This window comes from Oryzias melastigma, linkage group LG10 (assembly GCF_002922805.2).
Source record: "Oryzias melastigma strain HK-1 linkage group LG10, ASM292280v2, whole genome shotgun sequence".
In the NCBI taxonomy this organism is placed as follows: domain Eukaryota; kingdom Metazoa; phylum Chordata; class Actinopteri; order Beloniformes; family Adrianichthyidae; genus Oryzias; species Oryzias melastigma.
Genome location: NC_050521.1, coordinates 1,498,993 through 1,517,245, shown reverse-complemented (window position 1 = coordinate 1,517,245; position 18,253 = coordinate 1,498,993). Strand labels below are relative to the sequence as shown.

The following is an 18,253-nucleotide window of genomic DNA, read 5'->3' as shown; positions in this document are numbered from 1 at the left end:
GGATAATTGATTAGGGTTGTACATACATTTATCAAGTTCTACAACCCTATCACTAATATTTACACACTAGCTGTTTTGGCTAATTTAAGCTTTTTCAGTTTTTTAGGCTATTTTGAAGTTTAGCTATTTTTTCCAGTTACATGCTAGCTGTTTTGGCTAACGTGAGTTTTTTTTCTTTAAGTTTTTTAGGCTAATATCAGCATCAGCGTTTTCAACTATTACCTTCTGTGATTTCTGCTATCAACTTAAGGGTTTTCAGCTATCAGCTTCAGTGTTTTAGTTACCAATTTCAGCATCTTCAGCTTACAGCACTACTAGGATTAGCCCAGTTAACGCTATATATCTAGTTCATAATTATGTTACAGTTTTAAAGTTTTTCTGCTATATTCTAACTGTTTTGGCTAACCTAGATTTTTGTAGCTTTTTTAGACTAATTTGGCATTTAACATTTTTAGCTATCAGCTTCAGCGTTTTTAGCTATCAATTTCAGCATCTTCAGCTATCAGCACTAGCATCTTCAGCGGCCACATTCAGCTTAGAGTTTCAACACTAGCATTATCGTATGTAATGCTATATATCCAGTTCATAATTATGTTAAAAAGTTACAGTTTTAAAGCATTAAAAATGTAGTTTTAGAGTGTTCAATAAATGTCTATCCTGTTCGCCCTCCCTGGATTTTGGCCCCTTGTGCGATTGAGTTTGACACCCCTGATCAAAGGTAATTTCTGAAGGTTGATTACCATTAAACCCAAAGGTCAGACTATGAGGGTCAGACTCCAAAGGTCACGTTTTAACCCCCTCAACTTGTGTTTTTGGTGCTTTAACATGTTGTACCATTTTGTTTTCTTTCTGATGGGGGACATTCATAAAGAACATTAAGATTGAAAGTGTTTTTTCAAGTAAATCTTTATTAAAAGCTGTCGTTAATCAGGATCAGACAAAAAATGCAGTTTGAAACAGTTTGTCTGTACAAATTACAATTAGCAGGTTATAAGCAAACTGCTCCGCTCCATTCTGATGCATCCACTTACAGACAAACAGATCCATGTACATCTTTTCCTCATCTGAGCTGGAATCTGGATTAAAACTGTACGGGTGGATGGCTCTGATATTGTTTTTGTTGCACTGCTAATGTTAGGTTAAGGTTGTAAGCCCGTGGAAGATAGTGTAAAGCAGGGGTGTGAAACTCAAGTCCTCGATGTCCGACATCCTACTGGTTTTCCAGAAATCCTGCCTCATCTGCTGCTGATTACCTGGATCAGGTGTGTTTGGCCAATAAGGAGCTTCAAAGGCAGGTTGGTTGGAAAACATGTAGGACCCCGGCCCTTGAGGCCTGGAGTTCGACACCTGTGGTGTAAAGGGATGATGGGAAATGAAGAAGGGCTTACTTCCTGCCAACACAACTCAGAAGGGAATTTCTGATGAACTCCTGCTGCTCTCAGAAACTATTTCCTTAAAAAAAACAACAGGTTTTTAGGTTCTGGCCAAGAAAAAGCCAAATCATAATTAAACTGAGAACACTGACAGTAAATCAAAAGATGATCGGAGTGGGACTTTAAAGAACAGACGGTGGAAATCAGACCATGGGACTTAGACCCTGAAAGCTAGCTGAAAAAGCCAGGTCCTGAAGTTCAGGTTTGGAAGGTGAAACTGTGAAGCTCAAACCCTAAATCTCATGTCCTGAAGGTCAGGATTAGTCTAGTCAGTGAAGCCCTTTATTCATTTCTGCACAGATGCCAAGCTGTGGTCCATGGGGGTGAGCCGGCTGGATGTCTTTTACCGAAGACTCCTCCTTACAAAACTCTTCATTGGGGGATGGGGAAAGCCAGAAGATCTGAAGAGGTAACGCGAAATCAACTCCACATAGCACATACATCCTCCTTCTATGAAAGGGATGAAGCTGCTTCTGTTCTTTTTTTGTTTTGGTTCTGTTTTTCAGGTAGGTTAGCAATTTGCATCTGCTCTGCTTTTCTGTTCCATTTTCATCAGTGAAGTCAATTGTAGTTTGAGTGGCTTCAAATAACCAGTTTCAGATTCTCTGTGGCCTTCAACATCGCTCGGATCAGATTCTAAATGAACTTCTTCCCCCGTAACCAGATTTTCTGTCTAAAATCTGGTTGTCTTAACACGCAATGTTCTTATGGATATCAGCGTTAATGTTCAAACTTTTGCTTAACAAGTCTAGTTTTGATAAACAGCTTTTAGCTAATCCCAGGCATCTATATCATATCATCAACATATAAACAATTGTGTAAGAAAAGCAAACAATGAAAGCATCTTAAGTAAGATAAAATAATATTAAAATAAAGCAAACTATGAATGAATGTCAAGCTCAACTCTATGTTTTAGCTGGGCTTTAAATAAAGATTTAAACATTTTCTCGTATACCCAGATATATCCACGCCTCTGCCAAAGTCCATCTCGTGTGTTTTTTGTTCTGCAGAATCTTTGAGTTTCGGAAGATCGTTGGAGACCGGGAGAAGTGTAAGGCTCTGGTTTCGGAAGATTATCCAGTTTACATTGACAAGGTCTCATCCCTTCTCTTAAAGTGTTTTTTTTTTTTTCGCTCATTTGGACATTCCTCAAGTTCTGATGTTCCTTGGTTCCAGACTGAAGAACAGGCTGACTGTCACATCCACGATGGTTTCTTCATCTCTCCGCTGGAGCACTTGGTGCCAGGAATCCTGCCCCCAGAGGCCGTTAAAGCCCGGTACTGAATCTGATCTAGTACAAATTCTCCAGGGATTAGAAGCTCTGATTGAGATTTCAGAAAGTTCAATAATTCGGCTTTGCTTGCCTCAGTTGGTTCTGTTTTCCTCCACAGATGGTGGAGAATATTTGGAAAACTTTTTGAGGATTTCCTCAAAGGTCTAATAGAAACATCAGAAAGAAAAAAATCTGTAATTTTTAACACTGGAACTAAATGTAGAAAACTGGAACCAAATAAGAAAAATGCTGTTTTGAACCCAGGTTTTTAAACATATCACATTATACACAGTATTTGTGTTCTTCCAGGTTCCAGTTCATCGTTCCTAAGGTGTGGAAAAAGAACCGACCTGTTTGCATCCAGCTGGCTGGAACTGGAGATCATGTGAGGCTCTGACTTGTCTTTAATGAGCTTATTTGTTCAACGAGATAAACGTGATCACAAAATCTTTCTTGAGATAACCGTGAGCCCATCATGGAATCAAAAGACCCTAAATGCAGAATTGTCCTAAAGAAAAAATACAGCATGACCTCGTAGAAAGATCATAAATACAGCATGACCTTATATAAAGATCATAAACGCAGCATGACTGTGAGCTTTACATGCTCCCTTGACAACCATGAATTTAGTGTATTCCCTCTAGACAAGCTTGTGCATAACTTGTGTGGACATGAGGACAAGATGATCCAGATTCTCAGTAGAATGATGAATATTTTTCTGTCTGCTTTGTGTTCAGTTCTTCTGGCGACGGCGGACTCTGATGGCCCGGCCCATGATCAAAGAGGCAGGGATGGCGTCACTTCTTCTGGAAAATCCATATTATATCCTTTTCTGTCTGCTGCTTTTGTTCTGCTGCTGTGTTTACTTACTCACAGCTCTTGTCTGTCTCATGTGTACGTGACTCACCTCTGTGTGGATCACCTGTGTGGCTCAAGTATTTGTGACTTACCCACTTGTTGCTCTCGTGTATGAGATTCACCTGTGTGTGGCTCTCACTGATTTGTGAGAGACTTACCTTTAGGTGGTTTACTTGTATGTATTTTACCTGTTTGTCGATCACTAGTGTGCTTATCTCTTGTGAATGATTTACCTGAATGTTGATCATACACCTGAGAGAAGGTGTTCTTTGATTAATGTCCTGTGACGGAGCTAGGGCCGTAATTCACATAAGCTCTGACAGAATGTAATTGGGAGGAAGAAAGAATGAAAAGATGAGGCAGTGATTTTGGTGTTGACCTACGGATAAACTCAGTCTTTAGTCTTTGACTGCACCTCTGATGATACGCTCACACTAGGGTTGGAAAAGTGCGTTCAAATGTCCGCTTCCAAGGAAAAGTCTACGTACACACGTGCATATGCGCACTTCATGCTTGTACGTTCAAAATTCTTGCTCTCACGCGTCGTTACACAAGTTATGAGTCGGTTTTTGGGCTGACTCAGCACTCAAAGTTAAACTAGTTGAACTTTGACCAATCAGGGACTCAGCTTTGGTAGACATGTTTGAGCAGGTCCTTTTCAAAACACGAAAGTGCCAACTGTTTGAAAATTGATAACAGAGGAGAAATGAATAATTGTGGTTTGTGCCCGGCCAAGGTATATGAAACCAAGTCTTTTATTTATCACAATAGAGCTGTGACAGAAAAAGCGTACAGCAAGATTTGCGGCACTTTAACATTTCCCACCATCTCCTCCAACTGTGAGAACATGCACTGGTTTAAGGTAGTAGACAGACCCGTATGAACACCATATGCTACAATTGCTTCCAAAAACCCATGTTCAGCGTGTTATTGAGCACGCCACACATGCTCGATGTGTACGTAGCTCAAGAGGGACAACAGCCCATCAGGTGTTGGTGACCCCAAGTGAGTGGTTCCCTGTTGCACCAGGATAGCCAGCCCTCTTAGTGAACGTGAACATCTTAGTCACATCTTGTCTTTCCTGGTGTCTGTGTTCCAGAACACCTCAGAAAGCTGAGGGGTCAGATATCCAGCGCTTCTCCTTGCAGGACGTTTGGTCACCTCAGAGGTCAGTTCTGGTATTGCTACACGTGAATGGGCAAGTTCTTTTTGTGCACGGTCTGAGGAAAGTTGCTGGTTTGAATCTTGGCTGGGTTTTTTTTTTGCCTTCAGTTTAGTCGCTGCATGTGAGGTGACTCTTGCTCACCTTTTCTTGATATGTTCTTTTGTTTTTGTGAAGTTTAGTTGCATTTGCTCAGGTCTCTCCTTAATTTGAACTACCTTTCTTTAGAAAATCATCATCACTGAACTCGTGCTGGTCTAGAAAATGATAAGAGAGGGCTGGATTTCTCAGGGGTCTTCAGGCCTTGATCTGTCCTTAGACCAGGATGTTTTCTTAGACCAGGGTGTGTTGTCAGACTAAGATTTATCCTCTGTAGACCAGGATCTGTCCTCAAACTTGGACATATTTTCAGATAAGAATGTGTCTTCATAGCAGGGTATGTCCTTCGACCAGAGTCTTCCTCAGACCAGGATCTGTCCTCAAACCAGAATTTGTCAGATCAGTATGTGTCCCTAGAACAGGGTGTGCTCTCAGACCAACATTGTTTCACCTTTATTTGACAAGTGATCCTTGACCACACACCACATGGCTATCGAAAACCCAAAGACCAGCTGTAAGTAACTTCTGAGCAATCATTGATTAACTTTTTGATCAATTGCTGAAGGAAAAGAAACATCTGGTTTGTGCATGACAAGAAGCACCTCTGCATGCTGCAGATGCAAGGGGACATGGTCTCTCGTAGGCCAGTGTCTTGCGCAAAAATAATCCTTCCCCCAGCAACTATAATTCATGGAAGCGTTGTGACTCATAGTTCAAAACAAAAGTCAATTCTGGAAATGCTTTTTTATTTTCACAATGTAACTGCATTACTTGTCTCTTAAGTAAAATGAAAAAGCAATTATCTGAACGGCTTTTTCTTTGTCTTCGTCAACACAGCTCATTCTGTAGCTCAATTAAAATGATAAAGAAATGCCATTTAATATTCCATTTTAAAAACGTTTTCTAGTAAATTTGTACCAAAATTCTATTAGAAATATCAAATTTGAAAATTAAAATGCATAAACAGGAATGCTTTTTCATCTTCACAATGTAACTCCATTACTAGTCTCTTAAATAAAATGAAAAATCCATTCTCCGAACGCCATTTCCGTTTTCTTCATCAGTACGCTCATTCTGTTACAGAATTAAAGTGACAAAGCCAATGAAGATTGCTTTTTCATTTTCACATCTTGCTCTGCAAAAAGTAGCTGTTCCAAGGGGCGCACCATTATGACGTCAGGGCTCACTCCTTTTCTGCTTTGGTTTGCACTATCGACAAACAACATGACATTCTCAGTGACTTGTATAGAGAAAAAAATGAAGAAAGGAAGAGGAGGAAAAACTAGTTCAAAGCAGAAATTTTTTGAGAATGAAATGTTAAATGACATTTTCTTTATCATTTTAATTATGTCACAGAATGAACGGTGTTGAAAAAGAAAAAAACATTCAGAGGATTTCTTTTTCATTTCATTTTATTTAAGAGACAAGTGATGCTGTTCCATTGTGAAAATGAAAAAGCATGTCCAGTATTGACTTTTATTTAGAATTATGAGTCACAACGCTTCCATAATATTCCAAGTTGAACTGCAGGATCTCATAATCTAACAGTCACTGAAAAGTTAGATTTGTGTGCTTCGTTTTTTTCAGCCATCATGCTTGATTTTGATTGAGCTGAGTGTTTATCCTTCAGAGGGTGGGGGATTCTGGGTGCTCATTGAATCCACTTAGCAGCTGCTTTCTGTGGCCGTTTCAGACGATCTAGCCTGAAGAATGTGTCAGACCTGTTTGTGATGGGCGGGGCTCTCATCCTGGAGTCGACAGCACTCCTCCGCTGGCTGGAGAGAGAAGGATATTGGCCTCTGGGAATGACTGGCATCTCGATGGGGGGATATGTGAGTTTCAAGGGGAGATTCATTGGGGTGTTAGAAGTGGTGTCCCAATGCTGGCCCATATCCATGAGAAGGACCAGCTGTCTGCTAGTTCAAATCTCTTTACAGATGTCCATCAGTCTTGGCTCACTCTTGTTCTAGTGCCTTATCTTATTTGTATTTGTATGTGTCCTGGATCTTTCTCTGGAAAAACAAAACCCATTATTTTTGTAAAGTTGCCGTCATTTAATAATCACATTCAATCACAGTTATCAACTGTAACAAACTTATGAAATGGTGAATACCAGGTTCAGACTCGACTCATTTTATTAGTCACTGATCTATACAAGAGGAAGATATTCCTTTGACAGTGACTGTGATGTTGTTTTCCAGTTTAGCTCAATTCAATTCATCCGAAACTTTTCACAATTAAAAGCTGAAGAAATGACATTAGGGAACATTTAGATTCTCCCGCAGGTCTCATGATGCTTCTGTGAACGTCGTGTAGATTGATCTTGTGAGCCCTGGGGGTCAGATCTCCAAACTGATCCTCACTGGGTTGGACTGGTCCAGCCAAACTGTCATGTTTGTCAACTATTCATAACTGAAAGTAACACACCAGCATCTGTAATTGATTTTTTTTTTAACAGATGGCATCTCTGGCTGTAACCAACTGGCCCAAACCCATCCCCCTGGTTCCCTGTTTGTCCTGGTCCACTGCCTCCAGTGTGTTCACTACGGTAAATCTCTTTCTTCAGTGTTTACCTTATCTTTGTGTCAGACGCGCATATCTACTTCAGAAAAAACAGAACAAACCAATAAAGTATTTGGACAGTACTATTAGACCATCTCTGACAGTAGGTCACATTTAATTGAATCACAGTAAAGATTGCATGCCAAACAAAAAAAAATTGTAGTTTCACAAAGGAACCAAAGTTCTTTCTGTTTTTAATTTGTTAACATTTGTGACCTTGTGTGTCTGTGTGCAGGGAGTGCTGAGTAAAGCGGTGAACTGGTCTCAGCTGGAGAAGCAATACGCAGTGAATTCTGTGTACGAGAAGGAGATCATACAGCTGCTGGAGTACTGCGGGGTGCGTCTATTCCTGAAATGGATATGCACGTTTTCATGATAATCTGACCTGATTCAAGGCACCGGCTGTTACTATTAGGTTCTCAGATCTGTTTTACGGGAGTCATTTCAGATCAGGTGTTTCATGTCTTCTCTAAGGTATGTTTTGAGATATTTTCTCTGGTGTGTTCTCAGGAATGTTTGTTGAGGTTTTCAGGTGTGTTCTTAGGTTTTGTCATGGATGTTCTGAGAGGTTTTCAGGTGTGTTTTCATGTGTGTTCTTAGATGTTTTCAGGGGTCTTCTCAGGTGCTGTTAGGTTTGTGAGTGTCCTGGACCCAAAAGTAGGCGGGTGACAGAGATGAGTTTGAAAAAGTTTAATGCGGTATGGTGGATGGTGGCACTCTGGAGTCCGGGTGGGTTTGCGTGGAGCGGTGGATGGTGGTGACTTCTGGAGATGCAACAAACAGATGATGAGCTTGAGGAGCAACGAAAGCTACACATAGACTGTGGCCTAAGGCGTAGTAGGAGTCAGTATACTCTACCACATGAAGCAGACGGACTGACGGGGACTGAAGGTCATGGTGGGTAGATGAAGGCTCCAGGCTGATGAGGTGATAGGATGCAGGTGAGCAGGAAACCAGGGGCATGGAGAGGGCAACCAGGAACCCGACAGGTGCGGTATAGATTTTCAGGTATTGTTTTATGTGGGTTCTCAGGGGTTTTGTTTTGTTTGGTGTCATCAGTTGTGTTTCCAGATGTGTTTGTTGAGGTTTTCTGGGGTTTTCTCAGGTCTGTTATAGATTTTCTGATATGGTGTCATGTGTGTTCTCAGGTGTTTTCAGGTGAATTCTCCGGAGTTATCAGATGTGTTTTTAGGTATATTCTTAGGGGTTTTCGAGTATGTTTTCAGGCGTGTTCTTAGATTAATTTTTTTGGTGTGTCTGCATTGGTTTGCAGGTGTATTTCTTGGGTGTATTTTGAGAGTTTTTCTTCAAATGTCTTCTCACTTGCGATTGTACGCATAGTCTAATGTCTGTTCTCAGATGTGCTTTGTGTCTTTTCAGTTGTGTTCCTAGTTTTGGCTCAAAGTCTGTTCTCAAGTTTGCTTGTGTTTAGTGTTGTGTTTTTATGTTGGGTATGACTTATCTATACTATAAGTTATATTTTCAGATGTGTTCTTAGGTGTTTTCCAAATGACGTTTGCTGGTGTTTTTATTTGTAATCTCATATGTGTTTCAGGAATTGTTTTCAACAGTGTTTTATGATTTCAGCTATGTTTTCAGGTGTGTTTCAGCTATGTTTTCAGGTGTGTTTCAGGTATGTTTTCAGGTGCTTTTGCAGGTGTTATATTGTGTTATAGTAGTGTACTTTGGGGATAATTTAAGCCATGTTTGCAGGTGTCCTCTCAGATGTCTTTCCAGAGGTCTTTTGAGGTGTTGTGTTCTCTGGTGAGTTCACATTGTTTGTGTGTGTGACTTCCAGGCTGATTCCTTCAAAATGGGGCCTGAACTTTGGAGAAGATCAGGTACCTTGGACCTTGTGAACCTCCCTAAAGGCTTTAGTATGATGTCCGACCAGACCTTTATTGCTGGCAGGACTACTGGAGTCAGTGGGGCTCATAATAGGCACCAGGCAGCAGACAGAGGAGGACATATTGTGTCAGCTGTGGGCTGCAGAGGAACCAGCTCTGACCTGCCATCAAGGTAGGGTTCAAAGCTGATCTCTAGGTGCAGTACCACCTTCACCTTCAACTCCTCTGTCACACCTACACCACATCTCACCGCTGTCTGCCAGCTGCCATACAACACTCTAATGTTCTTCTCTGTTTCTCCAGATTTCCTCATACAAATGTTGCATTGTTGGTTCTGTTTCTGTTAACTAAATAATTTTTTTTCTCTCAAATGTTCATGTCTGACCTCACATTTATTGACCTTTGTGGTTTCTACAACTCTGTACGTCTCCCTTCTTCTCCTCCAGTCTTCAGTCATCTTCTCACTTCCCAAGATCCTGTTAATCAGTCCAGTCAGAAACTGTATTATCACCTGTCCTAAACTTTTCCTTCTCAAGTATGAGATAAGGACCTTTCCACTCTCAATCCTCTTCTTCTTCACTCCCTCAAGACTAATCTTTGCTACTTCCTGCTGCACAACATCCACCTTTTCTACTCTGTCTTTGTAACATTTTCTTAATTCCTTAGTTCTTCAGAGTTTTCCTTCTATCTTTACATCATAAGTGTGGAAGCCGTCAACAAATTTCTCTGTCTATGACACACGTGCCAAAGTCAAGGCTCCAGATCATTTTATTTTATTGTTATTAATGACCCGATGTTATCTTGTTCTCATTTCTAACTTGTATAATTTTGACAGAATATATTTTTTGGAGAGTAAAATATTGAAAGTTTTTTAAGGTTTAAGTTGATTTATTCTAGGATAATATTCCTGCTGTTTTATTGTTCATAATTATGTTAAAAATGTACAGTTTTAAAGTTTTAAAAACTGTTTTTTAGGCTATTTTGAATTTTAGCTAATTTTTCCTCTAAATGCAAACTGTTTTGGCTAATTTAGGCTTTCTTTAAACTAGTTTTTTTAGGCTATTTTGAAGTTTAGCATTTTTATCACCATTACACCTTCTTCTTCTTTCAATTCACCTTTAATTTATTAAAATTAACCTTTAGTGACTGGAGAAAACTGGGTCATAGTTCTGTATATGACCCGGTTTGGGGTTCTGCTTTTACCCAGATGGACTACAGTACTCAAAACAAACGGACTTAAATTTTTCATGTGATGAACACACATAGAGGTTAATATCACTAGAGAGGCTTTTTACTATCGTCCAAGATTTATAAAGAGCGACGCCATTTTGGAATGGTATAAAAACAATGAGACATGGTTTAGCAGACAGTGAAATGACCATAAAATGCTTAATTTTTATCCAATTTATAAAAGAAAAAAACAGTTTTTTCATTTGCAACAAAGCAGTAAATCTATACCATTCCAATATGGCATCCAACTTTGCGTGAGCAACAAGCTAGCATGTCATCTCTAGTGATATATCTCGGCGTAAACACATGTCAAACCTTTACAGTTCTCTCAAAGGAGAAAAGACGGAGTCGACCCGGTTCTGTCGGCCGTCCCTACACGTGGAGTCCATCAGTTTTATGAAGGGAGTGATGGACGAGTGCACTCACATGGCCAACTTTTCTGGTAGGTCCGACTCTGATACCCAACTCCACCATTTTTTTGCTTTTTCATCATAGAGTTCGATTGTCTTGGGCTCTAAGGTCCAATGAAAACAGATTCCTACGGTTAAAGCTTCTATCCAGATCTTCTAAACTAAGTCCAGTCTCAGCAGATTGAGTCTTGTTCCAGAAACTGGTGCCTGTTGTTAACAGACGCACACTGGAGTTCCTGAACAAGTAGCGGTTGGATAGTACCACAAACATTCAAACACTGGACAAACATTTCTGAAATCCCACAGAGGATTTTGGAAAAAAAATGAAGCATGAGGTGTGAGTTTACTCTGCCCATCTTTAACAACATTTAATCCTAAGGATCAAAATGATTTAATCTCACGGTTCTAGTGGCAGCAGAGCTTCCTCTGTCCTTACCTGTCAGGTGTGTAGAAGCCTGAGCCGTCCTCTCTGTTGTTGCAGTCCCTGTAGACACCAGCCTCATCATTGTGGTCCAAGCCAAAGAAGATGCCTACGTTCCTCGAGCCGGCGTGCTCAGCCTGCAGGAGATCTGGCCGGGCTGTGAAGTCCGATATCTGAGCGGAGGGCACATCAGTGCTTACCTGTTTAAGCAGAATGTCTTCAGGTAAACCTCAACTGCAGCATGCCTTTCACTCTTTCAGCACAAAAACCAAAGATTCTTCTGTTCTTCTTCCAGGCGGGCCATCTATGACGCTTTCGACAGGTTCTGCCTGAAGTATCCCAGTCTGCAGTAGTCCTGGATCCTTAAGATTTCCATGAGTTCTCACAGGAGGGATTTCAGAGCAGCGTTATAGACTGATGAGGAGAATGACTGAAGACTGATGATCTGATAAAGTTTTTAACTATTTGTACTCTAATAAACCCACAGACTGATCACTACTCCGTCATGTCGCTGTGTCTTTCGGGGTCAGATGAGTGTGAAGCTGTGGAGATGGTTGCAGGTTTCTTCTGAATGAGAAGACGGGGAGCAGTGCCCCCCAGTGGAGACAGTGGAGGAGTTGACTGTGAAGCCCGTTTTCTTCCTGAGGGCCTCGGCCGTCCACTCAGGTGTGACGAATGAGGTCATCAGAGACAGTCAGATCCGTCTGAGATCTCCTGGATCTGCAGCTCGTCTCGGAGCTCCACGAAGACGGAAAGCCGGCGGAAGCAGGAGGGCTACTTTCCGTAAACAGACTAACGTTCCTGTCGGCCTGCTCTGTCTCTAAAGCCTGACCCCCCTCACACCTCTGCTTCTCCTCATAAGTTCCTGACAGGCAGCAGGACGACTGAACCAACTCCACTTAGGTGGAGAAGAGAGGGTGGAGGACATGGCTCAGGGCTGAGGTGGTCAGTGATGGAACCACACAACCCTCCACACACACAAACTCCTACTGGGCAGCAGGGCTTCATCCAGGAACTTTCTATGGCACGTGTGTCAAAGTTGATTTATACAGGAATAATATTCCTGCCTTTTCATTATTCATAATTATGTTTAAAAGTCAAGATTTAAATTTTTAATTGTCATTCTGCTAGCTTTTTGGACTATTTTGGCATTTACTAAGATTTTTTAGGCTGTTTTGGAGTTAAGCTAATATTTCAGCTACAAGCTAGCTGTTTTAGCCAATTTAGGCTGCTTTAAAAACATTTTAGGCTATTTTGGAGATTAGCTAAAATTTCAGCCATTGTTTCAGTTTTGGCTAATTTAGGCTTCTTTTGTTTTTTTGTGTCCATTTTGGAGTTTAGCTAATATCTCAGCTACATGCTAGCTGTTTTGGCTAATTTAGGCTTTTTTTTTTTGTTTGTTTTTTAGGCTGCTTTGAAGTTTAAATATTGTGTCAGCTCCATGCTAGCTGTTTTTGGAAATGTAGGCTTTTTTCAGCTTTTTAGGTTATTTTGGAGTTTAGCTAATATTTTAGCTGCCTATCATCTTCAGCATTTCAGCTATCATCTTCATCAATTTGAGCTATCAACTTAAGCGTTTTCAGCTATCAGCTTAAGTGTTTTTAGCTATCAACTTCAGCGTTTTCAGCTATCAGCTTAAGTGTTTTTAGCTATCAGTTTCAGCATCTTTAGCTAAAAAATCCATCTTACAGCATTCACACTAGCATTATCACAGGTAATACTATATATCTAGTTCATAATTATGTTAAAAAGTTACAGTTTTAACACTAAACATTTCGTTTTAGAGTGTTTAATAAATGTTTATCCTGTTCGGCCCACGACCTAAGGTGTGTTTTGGCTTTTTGCCCCTTTTGCGGTTGAGTTTGACACTCCTGTTCTATGAGGTCAGATCTTGCACATGAGACGGTTCCATCATCAAACATTCCTCACATCCAGATGTCCGAGCTGATGAGCGCCCCTGAACAGAAAGCTGCAGGAGACAGAGGATGCTGGGGGGTCCCATGGTGTGGTGGGGGCAGAAGTGCAGTGTTGGAGGGCAGCTGTCTCCCAGTTGGTGTTTTAATTCCCAGCAGCGCCCCCAGTCACGTGTTCACATGTCACAATGTGTACTAGAACCTGAACCCTATTATTATATTATTATTATTTTGTCAATTTTGTCACTCCAATCATTTTTTGATCTATTGTAAAAATGTTTCCATTAAAAGTTTTTAGCCCAAATTTAAAAAAAAGTAGTTTTCTAGGACATAGTTTCTGCAGAGCCACAGGAATTCATCAGAAATTCACCCCTAAATTGTGGGCAGGACCATTGGCATGGAGCAACCCCGCCCCCATTTCCCATCCCCTTTGAAAAAAGAGCTAGTAGCCAGCCCAATTCTACCCCGCAATTACTCTCTTTTTCAATTTTTTGTTCTCCTGATTATCAACATTTTTAAAGATCCCTTGTGTTTCTTCAAGATAATCAAGTGTAAATTAAATATGTGAACAAACAAACATGTAAACAAGAATGAATACAGATTTTTCTCTCAATGCCTTCTGTCTGCTCAGTACGATATGTTGGTCATCCCTCCATCCATCATCCATCCATCCATCCATCCACCAGCCTGTTACAGGACCATCATTCATACTGACCAATAATATACAAATACATGAATCTGCAGCAGTCGTGGTGCAGTGGTAGAGCGGTCAACCTATGATTGGAAGGTTTGTTTCCTGCTTTGCCTACCAATGTGTTGAAGTGTCACCATTACTGAGTCACAAGAACTGTGAAGTGAAAGGAAGGGAAAAATAGCACCATAAATGTGTTGTAATCCATGTAATCTGGATTACTGGACTGAGTTGGATCATACTGAATGAAGCTTTTAGCTTTTGTGTTCCATTTGTGTAGCATGGGAACCGGATCTTAACAAACAAACTGAATTTGATTAAATGATGTGGAGAGCTCCGAGTCAAGGTCGCTGTCCTCCTTCATGTCAGGAAGTAGCAGGAAGCTGTGGATTGGTGTGGATTCTTCAGTCCAGAGCTGTCACTGCCCTCACTCAGACCCCCCTAAAAAGAAAAGAAAAAAACAGAAAAGAAAAGCCCAAATTTAGAAGAAAAATGAACCAACAGTCAAACTTCTCCGAGACGCCATGGCCTCCTCATTTCTCTCTCCGATCTTTCCACTCCCCTTTTGCCCCATCATTCTAACCCCCCCACCCTAAACTCTTCCCTTCCTGTTAAGTCCACTTCCCTTCTCCTCCTGTCTTTGCTCTGGTTCTGTGTCTCCTGAAATGCTTCCACGTCACTGTTGGAGCTGCTCTTCTCCTTCATCGTCGGCCAATCAGTCAGGTCTGAAAGTGGGGGGTGGGGGGAGCTTCCCAGCAGCCAGACCCACCCTGCAGCGACCATACAAGGTAAGAGTGGAGAGCCCGGCCGGTCTGCTTCATAAATCAGAGTCCTGCATGGGGCGAAGCCTCACTGAGCATCTCCTCATCCTCCGCTGCAGATGAAGACCCTGAAGGTGGACACGTGGAGGTAGGACTGCAGACTCTTTTATCTGAGCACTTCTCAGACAACCTTCACTCTTGTCTTGTTTGCCCTCCTGTCTCTATATACCTGGTCCAGCAGGACACAGATGAGTTTGTCGATTGAGTAGGACTTTTTTTCTGACAAAAACTGAATGACAGAACTTCTCAGGTGAGCAGAATGACGGTGGTTTTGGATAAAAATCTGTAGTCTTCAGGGCAGAATTGCAGATCCTGATGACGTTCATGCAGTCAGGGGGGTTCTGGATGTAGCTGTGTGAAGAGAACCAGCTGATGGTTCTGTGAGAGCATGGAGGCAGAGGAAGTCTGTGTTTGTTGACAGAGCGGGATGTGCTGGAGCTCTCTCAGCTGGAAGGACTTTCACATAACCCTCGACTGCAGCAAACCTCCCCCCAGAGACCCAGAGCTGCAGTTCCCAGCTGGGTTCTCACACTAAGGAGGGGCAGGGGGGTGGGGGGTTGAGGGGTTAAGGTCACAGGATGTGGAGGATGAGGAGGCAGAGGTTCTGTAAACCCAGAGTTCGTGATGGTGAGAAGGCTCTGTGTGACGCTGCTCGAGTGGGAAACTTCTCGTGGAGGGTGAGAGCGTCCACTGATGGTCCGTGTCTCCATCCATGGATACATAGAAACATTTAAGTCCAGATGAAAACTGGATGGAGCTCATTTCATGTTAGATGTGGATCAGAAAACAATGCTGTTAAAAAACAACTGGTCTTCAACTCTGATCCTCCAGATCTGCAGTCCAAACATTCTCCTCTGACCTGCTGCTACCTGGATCAGGTGTGTTTAGACTAGAGGTCTGCAACCTGCGGCTCCAGATCCACAGGTGGCTCTTTGGACAAACATAAAATAAGTCATGGAGACTGCTGACCCAGACATGTCGACCGTTAGAGTCAGCAGCTCCTGATAATGGCTGCATAACCAAAACTATCTAAAGAAAACAAATAAACAAAGCCAGCAAACTAAGACTACCAAGATCCAACCCCAAACTAAAATAACAAAACCCAGCAGATTAGTTAGATTAGTTACAATTATAAATTGATATTTGAGGTTCACATAGATGATAAACTTTGTAGGTTTTTACATCCTGTTGACCTGAAGACGTCTTGTTTGATCAACTCTACCTCCAGAATAAACAGATTTTATATGTACAGAAAAAAATTGGTAAAAAGTTTGATCTTTTATTAGTTAAAAACACATATTATCTTATGCTGCACAACATTGGTTACTAGGTGATCCAGAGCTCCACTAAGATGATCCCTTTTGGCTCAGAGTTTTTTTTATTTTGTAAATAAGTTAGAAAAAAAATCCAGATTTTGAGAGATGCTAGGTTCTTTTTATATTTTCGGTTTTGTTTGTGCCAAAAATAGACATAATTCTTATTTAATATTAAAAAAAGAAGGTCATAAATGCAAATTTAAATTTCTTAAAGGCTAAAGTAAGACTATGCGGCTCCTTCTAGGTTTGGATCAGTAGAAATCGAGTCCAAACTGCTCTTTTACTGTTAAAGGTTGCTGACCCCTGATGTAGACAATCAAAGCTGTAAATCACCTGAACCAACAGTAAAAACACCTGGACAATAAGAAGGCGTTTAGACCTTGAGGACCAGCACTATGGACTTTCTGAAGATTAAGAGCTTTTTGCAGGAAGTTATCCTGATTCCTGGTTTTTACAGCCGATCACGTTGATTCTAGATCTTCTTCCAGAGCATTCACACAGAGGAGGAACCTGAGCTGAGAAGCTGCTTCTCTTTCCTTTTATGGGAAATGTGTCTTTCTCCCTGTTTTCCTTTAATCCTCAGCCTGAATGCTTTGAGGAACATTTGTCTGCAGGTGTGGTTCTTTCTTCATCCTCTGTCAATCTTGTCCTCACTCGACTGTTGACTCCTTCATTTAACAGAAATGATTTTATTGTGTTTCCTCTTTTCTGCAGAGCGAGCTGTCCTGTGGAATGAAGATGATGGCCAGACGGAGAGCGATGGAGAGAGTTCCTGAGGACCTTTGGAGCCCAGAGGAAGCAGACTTCAGTCCATATTAGGTAATGTTTGTGTCTGACTGCTGTCACAGTCTGAACACAGACGATGGCCGAGAGCTCTGAGTTCATGCAGAGTGACGTGAAGGCGTCCGCCTGGCCCATCGCTTCAGAGCAATGGATTTTGGGAAAAGCAGTAAACATCTGGGTAAACTTTTTGCAAAGAGGGATGGATTTAGCGAAAATGTGTTAGGACCAACCAATCAGCCGGATAGTTTGTGAACTTTAACAAAAACATTAAAGGCAAATGAACTGTTGAATGACTGCATTTTTATCTAAATTACTGCGAATTTCGTATTTAAAAACCAGAAATGACATAAAGAAAAAGTCTGGAATTTTTTTATTAATATTAAATCTGGGTTTACATTAAATGTTACATATTATTCACTTATTAATGTAACTTCTAGATGTTTTTAGAAAGTGCTTTGGGCCTCATATTATTGATTTAATGACAAACATTTGGACCGCTTGCTACATGCCTGATCCAATGGATCTTAGAGATCTGACCTTAAGGAATCTGTGTGCACCAGTCCAGCTTTGTTTCTGGGTTAGTCTGTGTCAGCTTGATCAGATCAGATCAAATTCAGACTAGGACGTGGTCAGTTCCCGGTTCAGTCTATGTCAGCTTCAGCTTCAACCCTTTAACATTCGAGTTTTTTGATTTACTGAAACTTTTCAGCCGTTAACACGATCCACATCGTTCCAGTAGATTGTGAAGGAGAAAAGTGGCGCCAAAAAATAGACATAATTCATGTTTATTGTTAAAAAAAGAAGGTCATGAATGCAAATTAAAATTTCTTAAAGGCTAAAGTAAGACTATGTGGCTCATTCTAGGTTTTGATCAGTAGAAAATGAGCCCAAATGGCTCTTTTACTGTTAAAGGTTGCAGACTCCTGCTCTAGTATAAAGCCTTGTGGATGCTAATCTGAAACCTTTGAAGCTTTATGTTGTTTTGCTGATCAGCACCAAACCCAAATCCCAATTCTTCACTTTTGAGTTTTTCTAAGTGAGGAACCAGTTTGATGGTGTCCCCCCCCAAATTCAACCAGCAGGACCTCATTATAAACACACTGACACACACATGCAGACAATCTGCTTCCATGATCTCTCATTGACAACCCATACTTGGTCCCGACCATGAAGACGATGAGGGCCATGAATACTTTTATGGTAGCGGACGGGGTGGGGGGACACGTCTGGGACATCTCTGAGCTCCAGCTTTTCATCCTAACCCAAACCAGGGAGCAGCTCCTGCTTCTTAATAAGGACTTGTTTGTGTGAAGCAGCAGGACAGGAGCTGAAGGCCTCCTCTGCCCACCCCTGCTCTCCCCTCTCCGCTGTGGCTTGAAAAGGGAATGAATGCAGAAAGCTGGAAGCAGCGAGGGGAGATGTGTGTGAGAGAGT

At 41.3% G+C, this 18,253-nt stretch overlaps 1 protein-coding gene and 1 long non-coding RNA gene across 2 annotated transcripts in view; both read left to right on the top strand.

Moving 5' to 3' along the window:
• The window catches only part of abhd18 (abhydrolase domain containing 18), a 12,880-nt gene extending 1,087 nt beyond the window's left edge, over positions 1–11,793 (top strand). Inside the window, exons 2-14 of the mRNA XM_024283704.1 lie at positions 1,734–1,842; positions 2,444–2,528; positions 2,610–2,710; positions 3,016–3,091; positions 3,444–3,528; positions 5,312–5,339; positions 6,519–6,657; positions 7,284–7,373; positions 7,623–7,724; positions 9,186–9,406; positions 10,788–10,906; positions 11,356–11,518; positions 11,591–11,793. Of these exons, the coding sequence (XP_024139472.1) occupies positions 1,751–1,842; positions 2,444–2,528; positions 2,610–2,710; positions 3,016–3,091; positions 3,444–3,528; positions 5,312–5,339; positions 6,519–6,657; positions 7,284–7,373; positions 7,623–7,724; positions 9,186–9,406; positions 10,788–10,906; positions 11,356–11,518; positions 11,591–11,648 (1,359 nt within the window). The 5' untranslated portion in view covers positions 1,734–1,750 and the 3' untranslated portion in view covers positions 11,649–11,793. The remainder of the gene's footprint in view (positions 1–1,733; positions 1,843–2,443; positions 2,529–2,609; positions 2,711–3,015; positions 3,092–3,443; positions 3,529–5,311; positions 5,340–6,518; positions 6,658–7,283; positions 7,374–7,622; positions 7,725–9,185; positions 9,407–10,787; positions 10,907–11,355; positions 11,519–11,590) is intronic.
• Positions 11,794–13,155: 1,362 nt separating this feature from the next.
• The window catches only part of LOC112153075, a 7,170-nt gene continuing 2,072 nt past the window's right edge, over positions 13,156–18,253 (top strand). The window contains exons 1-2 of the long non-coding RNA XR_002920439.2: positions 13,156–14,808; positions 16,751–16,855. This is a non-coding gene — a long non-coding RNA (uncharacterized LOC112153075). The remainder of the gene's footprint in view (positions 14,809–16,750; positions 16,856–18,253) is intronic.